The 12,291-nt window shown below is 45.2% G+C and overlaps 2 protein-coding genes across 5 annotated transcripts in view; one reads left to right on the top strand and one right to left on the bottom strand.

The window, feature by feature from the left end:
• scaf1 (SR-related CTD-associated factor 1) overlaps positions 1-8,798 on the top strand; it is a 40,658-nt gene extending 31,860 nt beyond the window's left edge. For all 4 annotated transcript variants that reach the window (XM_048521620.2, XM_048521619.2, XM_048521616.2 and 1 more), the window contains 3 exons: positions 1,174-1,437; positions 3,252-3,380; positions 5,935-8,798. In XM_048521620.2, the coding sequence (XP_048377577.1) occupies positions 1,174-1,437; positions 3,252-3,380; positions 5,935-6,117 (576 nt within the window). In that variant the 3' untranslated portion in view covers positions 6,118-8,798. The remainder of the gene's footprint in view (positions 1-1,173; positions 1,438-3,251; positions 3,381-5,934) is intronic.
• Positions 4,886-12,291, bottom strand: part of irf3 (interferon regulatory factor 3) — a 28,986-nt gene continuing 21,580 nt past the window's right edge. The window contains exons 7-9 of the mRNA XM_048521621.2: positions 11,883-12,248; positions 10,938-11,059; positions 4,886-10,081 (exon numbers count right to left, since the gene is read on the bottom strand). Of these exons, the coding sequence (XP_048377578.1) occupies positions 9,929-10,081; positions 10,938-11,059; positions 11,883-12,248 (641 nt within the window). The 3' untranslated portion in view covers positions 4,886-9,928. The remainder of the gene's footprint in view (positions 10,082-10,937; positions 11,060-11,882; positions 12,249-12,291) is intronic.

Raw genomic sequence — 12,291 nt, 5'->3', positions numbered from 1 at the left:
GGGTCTGAAATCACATGTAGGCCAGACCCAATAAAGACAGCAGATTTTCCTCCCCAAAGCACATGTGTTTTATGAGTTTCTATAACAATGAGTCATAGCTTCATGGTCACCATGACTGAGACTAGCACTAAATTCCAGATTTATGAATTTGATTTAAATTCTGTCAGCTGCAGTGTTGGGATTTGAACCCACAGCCCTCCAGAGCAATAGGCTGAGCCTCTGGGTAACCAGTCAGGGGGCATTACCACTCCTGCATCTGCATAAATACACATACACTGCTACTGCATCTTTCTTTAGTTGAGGCCACAAGCCTTAGTGAAGCAATTGACTGGGAATTTTCACGATGTGTGTGTTGTCTACTGAAGTGTCAGTGCTTCCTCACTGCTCTGAGGAACATTTCAGGAGCCATTTCCCTGGAAAAAGAATCTGATATTGTACCTAAATTGCACTTGATAGTGTGATGGTGGTGTTACACTTCACTCTGGGAGTCTCAAGTTGCTATGGCAGCTTGCAGCTTTGCCTGCTGTGCATAATGAGGTTCCAGTTTTCTCTCCATCAGAAATCTGCACCGCTCATATCCCCCAGCCATTGGTGTGTGTTGGAATGATTGATAAATCAACTTATCTGGCCATGTTATGAATTCACCTTCATATTCTAGATTTGGGCCTTAATCCAAGCTGCCTCAGAGGCAGGAATTCTACAGGACTGCCACTGTCGATTCAGAGCAGCAAATGTCAATGCAGATCCTCTGCAAGAAAGAGCAGAGGTTTGGTTTCCTGCCCCATGGGCTCAGTTTGGGGTGTTTTTCTGTGATCATGGACCCATCAGTTTTTACCAGTCTAGTTGCTGATGAAGATGGTGGCTGTAATGCCAGCAATAAGAATTAGATGATTTTGAGGCAAGTTGACATGAACTTTTAGTTTTGTTTGTTTTTAATACATTAAATTTGCAGGGTCTGGGTGAAATGAGGAGGCCTGGTGAGAGGCCAGTAGAGCAAGGCTTTCCCAGCCAGCACACACGAGCGGGGCAAATGGCCTTCTGCGGTGTGTGATTGTCTGAATTGTGCCTCATAACGGCTCTGAGTATCGTGACATTGCAATCTGTAAGCACTTGTGTTGAAGAAACCTCAGTAGCCTACGAGGCATCCTTTCTAACTACTCTGTTGCCCTACAGATTCTCAGCCAGACTAAACCCCCTGTACCGCCAGTGTCGACCAGCCTCTCTTCCCACCTTCCTGCCAGCCAGCCGGCACCCAGGTTTCTCCGCCAAGGCTCCTTGTCAATGTTGGGCTGCTCAGCAGGGCTGCCTACACTGTCGGTTTCTACAGTCCAGCCCCCGACTACCAGTTCCGCGAAGTTGTACAGCACGTTGGAGAGCACAGAGCCCAGCAAGGTGGAAGGGACCGCCAGCACTGACAGCAATATGGACAGTGACAGGGTAAGACTTTTGCATGACCTCACTGAAGTGCCCCATGTTTGGCCCATGTACAAAGAATGCTATTTCTTATTTTTGATACAAGCACAGGTGAGGTGGGGGATGGTTGAGTGGATAGGTAGCTAGTACTGGTCAACTTCATACCCTCAACCTACAGTTACTACTCTCCTGTAAGGCCATTGGCATAACAGCAGGCAAGGGCAACTTCATGAAAAACCCTGCAACACTTCACCCCAAACAAGCTGTACTTGTGAGGCACCACCAGACGCACTGAATCAGCCCCTCTCCTTCATCCAAATGAGCACACTGTTTTGACACAGCATTTAACCAACAATTCGCAAGACCATATGAAACTGCAGGTGTAAGCTAAATGTCCCCTTGAGCATTTTCCACCATTAAATACCACAACAGATCAGCACCCTCATCTCCAGCCTGCCCTGCTATTCCCATAGCTCTTGATTTTCCTAGGCCCAAAAAACACACTCTCTCTCTCTCGCTGTGTCTGTCTCGCTGTGTCTGTCTCGCTGTGTCTGTCTCGCTGTGTCTGTCTCGCTGTGTCTGTCTCGCTGTGTCTGTCTCGCTGTGTCTGTCTCGCTGTGTCTGTCTCGCTGTGTCTGTCTCGCTGTGCCTGTCTCGCTGTGCCTGTCTCGCTGTGCCTGTCTCGCTGTGCCTGTCTCGCTGTGCCTGTCTCGCTGTGCCTGTCTCGCTGTGCCTGTCTCGCTGTGCCTGTCTCGCTGTGCCTCTTGTCTCTCTCTCATGGATGTTCTTAACCACATGCACAGCTGCCTTGAGCATAGAATGGCAAAGGCTCATAACTTTCTGCACGGAGAAATTTCTCTTGATATCAGTCCTGAAGAGTGTAAGCCCTTTTCCTGAGATGGGGGTCTAGCCAGGGGCAAAAAAACTTCTCATGTTCTACCCTGACAATCCCTCTTCATAATTCAACAAGATTAACTCTTATTCTTCAAACTGCTGCAGACTATAAGATTGTTCTACTCTTCTCTCTCATTGTTGGCTCCTTTCTTCTATCTTGTTGCCCACTCTTTATCTTTCCCTCTATCCTTCACCTTCCATTCCTGTTTATCATCCGCAGCTCATTGACTTCCTTATCCACACTGGATCTTTCCCACAAGGCGGTTTTGGTTAAAAGCAATGGATAGGCTTTCTACTTTGTCTGTTTCCTCCCAAATCATACAGCACGGCTGTTCGGCCCATCGTGTCTGTACTGCGTGAAATAGACCATTCCCTACTCTGGTCCCACTTGCCCACACTAGGCCGACAGCCTTGAATGTTATGACCCTTCAAGTGCTCATGAGCCTCAGCTACCCTCCCAGGCAGTACATTCCAGACCCCCAGCTCTTTATGGGTGACAAAGCTTTTCCTCAAATCCCCTCGAAACCCCTGGCTTTTCTCTTTAAAAGTTGGCGCTTTTGTTCTGGACCATTCAACTGAAGGGAACAGCTGCTTCCTATCCACGCTGTCCATGCCCCTTATTATCCTACACACCTCTATGAGGATCCCCTGTCTCCCTCCAATATTCTCTGCTCCAAAGAAAACAATCTGAGCTTCTTCAGCCTCTCTTCATCACTGAAATGCTCCATTCAGACGATAAATCTCCTCTGCACCCCATCCAGTACAAGTTTTTTTTTAAAATGGATCGATGATGTATGTAGTGTTATAAAACATGCCCATGCTTAACCAGTCTGTGCTAGCTCACAGAAGGATTGCCCAGTTAGGGCTGAGCTAGTTGGGCAAACTAAGCAAGATGTTTCCCTGAGAGAGGGTGCATGCTGATGGTGTTTCTCCTCTGGTCACAGTACCTGAAGAAGCTGCACACGCAGGAGCGTGCAGTGGAGGAGGTGAAACTGGCCATCAAACCCTTCTATCAGAAAAAGGAGATCAACAAGGATGATTACAAAGATATTCTCCGCAAAGCAGTACACAAGGTAAGCACTTCACAACTGTTAATGAATATTTTCTGCAGCGACACAAAATGGTGAGAATTAAAACACCCTTCCCCAACTCAATCCAAAATTTATCAGTCAGTAATTCCCTTTCTCTTGGTCTAAGTGTTAGAACTGAAGCCGAATAAAAATAACTGAAAACAAAAATTGCTGGCGATCACAGTGGGTTAGGCAGCATCTGTAGATGTGCTGTGATCACGAGCATTTAATTATTTGCAATACAGGTTGTAGCATCTGCAGTAATTTACTCCTGTAGAATAAAAATAAACTTTACTGGATCCGCGTTTCTAAAGGCCCCTGCCTGCCAGAGCCCCAGCTGTGCAATTTATAGTTTTGGCCTTCTGAATATGACTGGTTTCTGAAGAAAGTCATCACCTTTTCATTAGGGAGGCCAGCATTTATTGCAGTTCCTAGCTGCCTCTTGAGAAGTTGGTGGTGAGACCCGCAGTGCAGGTAAGGAGGTAGTCCCAGGATTCAGACCCAGTGACTGTGAAGGAGCAGTTGATATTGGTTGTAGCTTGAGATGATGTAATAAGAGTTATTAATGGTGAATATACTCCCAAGACTCGCTCTTCCACCAAACGTGGCAAGAATTTTGTGATGGGGAACTCTTAAATTGGTGAGGGTTTGTAATTTACAGTCACCCCTGATGACGAAAGAGGGTAATGCTCGTACTCAGGAGGAATTGACAGCAGAGGCAAGGCAAACCAGTCTAAAACATGGAAAGTAGGAACTGGAGAAGACTAGCCAGCCCCACTGCATTCTTAATCAAGATCAAGACTGATCCACCTCAGCTTCACTTTCCCACATTTTCCCATACCCTTAATTCTCTTTGTACCCAAAATCCCAACCCTTATATTTATAATTTATTAACGGCCTGAGCATCCCAGCTCTCTGCAGTAGATATTCACCAGTCTTAGGCAAGGAGGAGTTTCGTCACTTTCAATGCTGACTCCATATTGTACAACTTGTCCCCTTAACCATTATGTCTGTATCCTTCTGCTCCATCACTTACTGATGAGCCCCATAATCGCATAAGGAAGTTAAGGTGCCATTTGCTGCAGAAGAGGAGCCCAGGGTTATTACGTGACCCTGCTACAGTGTTTTTTATTTGTTTGTATGATAGTGTCATTGGCAAGGCCAGCATTTGTTGCCCATGCATTTTTGCCCTTGAGACGGTGATAGTGAGTTGTCTATTGAACTGCTACAATCCATGTGCTGTAACTAGACCCACAATGCTGCTAAGAAAGGAGTTCCAGGATTTTGAACCAGTGACAGTGAACGAATAGCAATATAGTTTGAAGTCAGAATGTTGTCTATGGGGATCTTGCTGGTGGCGGTGTTTCTGTCCTAAGTGGTTAAAAAATATAGGTACAAGCAGGACCAATGATGAGTTGCAGCAGTGCATCTTGTAGATGGCTTCAGATGGTCTGCTTTGTTCTAGAGATATAGAAATATGGAAAATATTAGCAGCAGTAGGATATTCAGCACTTTGAGCCTGCTCCATCGTTCAACACTGTTATGGCTGATCATCCAACTCAGTCCCCTGTTCCCACTTTCTCCCCATATCCTTTGATCCCTTTAACCCGAAGAGCTATATCTAACTCCTTCTTGAAAACATTCAATGTTTTGGCCTCAATTGCTTCCTGTGACAGAGAATTCCACAGGCTCCCCACTGCCTGGGTGAAGACATCTTGCCACACCTCAATCCTAAAAAGTTTACCTCTTACCCTTAGACTGTAACCCCTTGTTCTGGATTCCCCAGCTAACAGAAACATGCTTCCTGCGTCTACCCTGTCTAATTCTGTTCAAATTCTTATAGGTTTGTATGTAAACCCCCTCATTCATCTTCTAACTTGAGTGAATATGGCCCTAACTGATCCAGTCTCTCCATTCATCCACCACCCCCATCCCAGGAATCAGGCTGGTAAACTTTCAATGCACTCCCTGCATGGCCAGAACCACCATCTTCATATAAGGAGACCAAAACTGTACACAGTACTCCTGGTGTTGTCTCACCAATACCCTGTACATTTGCAGCAAGTCATTAACCACGAATCCTCTAGCTGTGAAGATCACCATAACCATTTTGTAGCTTCACCATGTGCTGCATCTACTTTCAGTAGCTGGTGTACAAGGACACCCAGGTCTCGTCATGCTTCTCCCTTTCTCAACCTATCACCATTCAGATAATAATCTCCCTGTCTGTTTTGCTACCAGAGTGGATAACCTCACATTCACCCACATCATACTACAGCTGCTATGTATTTGCCCACTGAATTTGGCCCAATCCCACAACAGCCTAGCTCTTTGAGTGTTCATAGAGCTGTACACATTCAGGCAAGTTCACAATGTTCCACCATACTCCTGACTTAGCAGTGGAGAGGTTTTTGGAGTCGATGGTTACTCTGCACATTCTCCGCTCTCTGACCTGTTCTTGTGGCCACAGTATTTAATGCAAGTGATGTCCAGGTCTTATTACATACCTAAGGCATCCACCACCAGCCCAAACTCATTTCATCTCTCTCTGCTACAGATCTGCCACAGTAAAAGTGGTGAAATCAACCCCGTCAAAGTTGCCAACTTGGTGAAAGCGTATGTGGAGAAATACAAGTATGCACGAAGGCACAGCAAGAGACCAGAGGAAGGAGGACGCCAGAGCAATGGGAAGGAGGCTGGGAAGTTAGACAAACATGGAAAAGCGGCAGCACAGACGTAAACAGGAACGAGAGACAGTTTTTATTATTTACCAGAATTCAATAATTTTGCGCACCTCCTTTTATTTTCATTTTAATAAGTGTGAAGACTTTTTTTTAAAAAAGAAAACTTTAGTAAGTCATTCTGACGTACCTGGGTTTATGTCATTGTGGCAGTGCCTAATGATCCTGAATTAGATGTAAGAAACTTGGGACACTTTTAATGAAATGCTGAGGGGTGGGGAGGGAGGGAGGGGACAGAATATTCTTAGAAAGTAAAGGACAAAACAAGAACCTTTTGAGAACTGTTTACTGTATCCCCGATGGCTGTATATAAGATAGGAGCCACTGGCAAGCTTTCTCATCTTCTCTCGTGTCCTGTTGATTTTTGTTTGTTTTTCTCTTCCTTGTCCTCCTCCTTCTTCCTTCCCTTCCCTTCCCTCCCTCCCTCCCTCCCTCTCCCATTTTCTTCATGCATGAAGTTTTTTTGTAGGTCAGTGAATTCCATACAGCTGCACTGTCTTTTAAATGGTAATAAACAATATTACGCAGTCAGCCATTCTGAGAGAAGGCGATGTATCAGAGAGAAATGATTTTTCCTGTTGATGTCTATGTTATTCTTTACTCTTTTGGAAAAAAAAGGTATATATATATACATGTATAGTACAATGTTGGAAAATGGCAGGGGTGAATTGATTAAGAATTTTCATTTGTGCATTTTAACTAAGGAAATAATGAGGATTGTACTGGTGAGCACTGTCTCAAGGTCGTAGTCTCTGGGTACTTTTATGTTCGCCATCCACCTGATACTGGAGTTAGTGGCCCTTGAGGCATCTGTGGCCAAATATTTTCATTCACTGCGAATCACTGTTGTAAAGTGAGTGCTGGTTCTTGGAGAATGAGGCTGTTTTACTCTGTATTAGGGACTGTCCAATTACACATGTCCATTTTTGTTATAGCACCACACCACTGTCTCCCCCCACCCCCCCACAGCCATTTGTGAGTGTCAGGCATTAGGCACAAAGTCCACAGAAGCGTTGGAAAAACTTGTTTAGACTCTCTGGTGAACTCTGCGACCCAGGGTTACGAGTCTCATCCCCAAGAGAGAATTGAGGAATGCTCGTGAAGAATGAAGGAATGCCTTTAGTTTGCAATTTCTTGCGATTACTTTTCCAACCAAAAAAAAAGTAAAAGATTTTGAACCCAGATATTTTACTGTAAGCTTGGGCAATCAATTGACTGTGACCACCCCCACCCCCCTGGGCTCTCCAGGTTTCTGAGAGAGAATTTAGGCAACACTGTTGTTTTAATTTTAGTGCTTTTAGTCAGTAAGAGTACACTATTCCCCTTCCCATCTCTACCCCCCCCCCCCCTTCAATCTGCTGCCAATCATGTTACAGAATACGGGATTAACTCAGGCAACGCAACCCAGTTGCGCACCTCAAGGTTGTTTTGCCACATCTGACTCTGTTGCTGTAATTTGCTTTTTAGTTTCTGCACAGGAAGAGTCTCTAGCTCAAAGGTGCAAAGAAGTGCAGTCGTCTTATATGTGTGACCTGCTTTATATCATTTCTGGCAATGTGATAAGGAGCTGGGTTTAAGATTTGAGCTGGGGCTGTGTCCTGTACATACTGTTATTTCGAGGAGTGGGTTTGGGGGAGGGGGGGGGAGGTGATGAAGCTGGGGAGGAGAGGGAGGGTGGGCTGAGAGACTGTGTGGTGACAGCGCAACGTTACCAGCCTTTGTCTGACTGTGTTTGGTGTCGTCTATATTTCTGGATGGATTTGCCAGTGTGAGTGTGTGTTGAAAGATGGTTATTTGATGAATGAGACTGTCTGTGTGTGTGTCTGTGTGTGTGTCTGTGGAACCAAAGCAGGTTTCACTGACCCAAGGAGTATATATATATTGATATTTGGGGTTTTGCTGGCCTTTTTAAATACTAGATAATAAAGAATGCACATTTAAAAGGAGGCAGTAGGGTCCCCCTTGTGAAATTACAGTATCTCATCAAAACCAATTTTTTTTAGTTAAGAGAAATAAGCTCACTGCCTCAAGAAAATTGGACAAAATGTTTTGTAAAACATCTAATTTATTTGGGCTGTTTATATTCGCAGTTGAGGGAGTCTGCCCTAATGTTTCCACACCTCCCACCCTGAATAAAAAGAAAACTATTCAACAGTATTAGCACTGCTGAAATGAGGAACACATTGATGTTAGGATTTGCTGAGCTGAAGGAGGTGAAATGTCTTGGGAGTTTTAACTGTTATCCTTGCTATACATCCTACTGTGTCCTTTCACCAATGTGACTGGCAGTATCTGATGTCACTGCACCAATGACTAGATAAATCACTGGGGAGTAAGCAATGGTGCTGCTTTGGATGAACTGGACACCCAAGCAAAGATCAATTGCCAAAGAGAGAAGGAATGGACAATTATTTGGAAAAAAAAAACACCAATTCCCTCAACCTAGCATGGCTCTTGCTAAAATCAGGCAAAATGAAATTATTGTAAAAGTCTGAATCTCTGTCCAAAGAGAAGTAAATTCCAGTTGAACAGTCATCCCCACCCAGAAGCGATAATGCGCCTGTTATTGTTGGATTGGCGGGGTGGTGGTCAGTTTGTGTAGACAGCTCCTGTGCTCCATCAGCTGTGCTAATATTGTATGTATCTGCCTGTTATTGAGAATATTGTAAAAATAAAAGTCAGATTGTTACAGAACAGGAGTGCTTGCCTCTTTGAAAAATAGTAGGAGGCATGAGACAGCATCTTATTTCATTTAGTTCTCCTCCCTCTGCCTAGCCCGCTCTGCCTAGTTCACTTTGGGCTAGCAACTAGGGCAACAGTGTTGGCTTCACCAACGCTGAGCTAGTGAGAGGGGTGAGCGGGGCAGGTCCCCATAGGTAGATGTTTACTTCACTGCTGGGACCACTGTGCCCCAGTGTTGTGCGGAATAGTGAAGAACAAATCTGAGATTGCTTTAAATGCCTGGAGGAAACTTAACTACAGCAGCAGGCTCTGCTTGACTGGTGTAGGGATGACGCATGTCTACCTTTGCTTCAGATGCATGCTGTTAGCAGATCTGTCCCTAGAAGCACACTGCTTTCTGCGTTTGAAACTTCACCTTGTTCATGGGGAAATCACAAATTAAATACACCATCAAAACCCACAGTCAGAAATTAAAAACTGGCTGCTTTGGCAGTTTTCTCCTCTTGACATGGTGCCAGGGATTCAGCCAAACCCAACTCAGAAAAGGGTTTCCCATGGGAAGGTAGGCACATCATTTACACAAATATGTCAACATTTCCACAGCAGCCTCTTCAGAATGGAGTTTTCCCTGTCCATGGTCACTGACTTGCTTTGGCTTTCAATTACTGGTACCTAACCCCTTCTTATTTCCTTCATGTCTTTTTTGATTTGTTCTGGAACACTTTGACCTTTCTTTGTCATTTATTGCCCCTCCCGTGGGCTTTCCTGACATGTTGTTGGCAGCGTGGTATGACCAAGGGGCTTATTTTAGAGGGGCTGTTGTGAGTCAAGTGTGGGACTGGAGTCGTGTTTAGGTCCAGGCTTTCTCACTTCCCATTCTATCACCACACATGGATCAACAGGGCTTTCGCAACGATCCAACAATCTCACAATCACTTTTTTTAAACCATGGGCAGATTATTTTTCTTTCCAAATTTTTATCATTCCAGCCATTCACGCCCCCACCACAGAGATTCGAACCCTCATCCGCTGGATTAATGCCTCATTTAAATATGGTCCCTCCCGCTTGTCACCGCTGACTCAGCAATGGTAGTTGGAGGCAGGCTGCCCAAGGGGGAGACAATCAGCCTACTCGATATCCATGTGCTGGTCCAGTATGAACAGGAAGCTGGAGGAGGAGAGGGGATCGGAGAGCTGGAGGTTGATAGAATCACCATGCAGTGAGGAGGCTCCCACTCCATGTGCCAGTTCGTGCAACAGTTTGAAGGTTATGGGTGTCACCTGAATAAAGGGAAGAAGAACCCATCAGTACAGAATCCAGAATCTCCTGCCATTGTTAAAACACGTTGACTTTGATTGTTGGTCTCTTAACCACTGCTCCTGGGCAGTTCATTGCACCTTAGAACTGTCCCATGCCCACTCCATTTAAATAGCTCCAGTTTTCATTTATTATAGAATCCCTATAGTGTGGAAACAGGCCCTTTGGATCAACAAGTCCACACCGAGACTCAGAACATCACACCCAGACCCATCCCCCTAATCTACACATCCCTGGACACTACAAGCAATTTAGCATAGCCAATCCACCTAACCTGCACTTCTGTGGACTTGCTGCCTAAGGCAGGAAAATGGAAGTTGAAGAACAGATCAGCCAATGATCTAACTGAATGGCCTCTTCCCATTTTCACTGGCAGTTACAGGAGCACAACAGTTTGTGTTGTAGGCTGCAAAGAGCAAACAAAATGGATATTGTGTGGGAATTTTCAACAGCTATATCTGAGGGAGCTCTTTCAGGCACCTACTGTCCCTGATCTCTTGGACAAATCTTTTCCACTTGGCAGGCTGGACCCTTCGTTTAAGCATCTTAAGTCTCAGCTTGGGTAATGTGGAATGTCAAACACCAACAGGCCGTTCACCCCAGCTATGCGGGGTCTGAAAGCCCCCTGTCAATGAGGAAGAGTGATTCCCCCTGAGTTTAAGGGCGCAGGCACATATGTGTGTGTCTGGGGTAGGAGGGCAGGGAGGACCGGGATACGAGCAGAAATGCCTTGGGTTCAGGCTGGAATTTATGGGGCAGTAGGGGATGGGCTGAAGTCAAAGGATGAAATCCTGGGTCACTGTCACGGGTTGGTCTTACCTGCACCATGATCAGCTTCTTATTCCAGGTTCTATCACCAGGGTCTGGCCACAGCTCCCCAAAACACAGCCAAATGGAATACTGCGGAGATCCTCCCTCTGAGTTCAGAAAGGCACACATTTCTGTGGAGGAAGGATTTAGAATATTTACAGTGCTTTTATAACTCACTGGAGGAAGTGACAAACTGCAATAGCCACCACTGTACCAACAAACAGTAACAGAGATAATATAGGTTATAATACCAGTGGCTGGTTCAGACTTCACCATGTACTCTGTCTCTGCTCCCACACCTATCCCTCACTTCAACCTGTCCACCTGCCACTCACCTCACTGCTCTTGCAAATGGGGTCCTTAAAAACGTAGACAATTTTTTATTATTCTTTCATGGGATGTGGGTATCACTGGCAATGCCAGCATTTATTGCCTGTCCCTAAATACCCCTGAACTCATTGAGTGACTTGGCTGTTTTCAGAGAGGGCAGTTAAGAGTCAAACACATTTCTGTGGGTCTAGAGTCACGGAGACCTGCCTAGTCAGCTTCCCTGAAGGATGCTGATGAATCAAATGCGATTTTACAACAATTGATGATCACCATGACCAAAACTAGTTTTACAATCCAGTTTCTTTTCGAAATCATTGCAATTGTGTCCATTTTTTTTGACATCAGAAGGCACGACCTGGGGGCTGAAGTTTGACTTTTTGAAAGGGTAGTCATTGAGTGTATTTAAGACAGAGATAGATACGTTGATGAGTAAAGGGATCAGGGCTTACATGGAGAACAGAATTCAGAAATATCAGCCATGCCTGAATGATAGAGCAAACTTGATGGGCTGAATGGACTAATGCTACTCATACCTCACAGTCCAAGTGTGAGTTGAATGTTGACAGGTGTGCGGAGCAGTCTGTATGTGACAAAGAGATGTGTCTTATCACCTCCATCACCCACCTTGATGAAACTGAGATAGGTCATACAGGACGGTTAGCTCCTTGCTGGAGATCTGTCGAGGTTCATTACTTTTGGGGTTCTCCATCATCGACCAGAAGGTCCTACAGCTGCCGAGTCTCTGCGCACAGATCTGATTATTGCTCACTTCCACAATCAGCCCTTGGCCCATCCCCTCCAACAGCCTGTTTGTGTACATGATTTGTTGCTGGTCATTCAAACAGGAGGCCGCTTCTGGGAACCGGAGGTCGTCCAGGTATGGCAATTTAGATTCCGATGTGTAACACAGTCGGAATCCATCAGTGTTCTTCACAATCTGCTCCTTCACCCTCCTGCCACGATAATAGATTGTTACCTCAAACTGGGTTGCTGTGGAAACACAAGCTTTGTGTGAATATTTAAATTTTCCACG

The sequence above is a fragment of the Stegostoma tigrinum genome, chromosome 38 (assembly GCF_030684315.1).
Source record: "Stegostoma tigrinum isolate sSteTig4 chromosome 38, sSteTig4.hap1, whole genome shotgun sequence".
Taxonomy (NCBI): Eukaryota; Metazoa; Chordata; class Chondrichthyes; order Orectolobiformes; family Stegostomatidae; genus Stegostoma; species Stegostoma tigrinum.
This window is presented reverse-complemented; position numbering and strand designations above follow the sequence as displayed.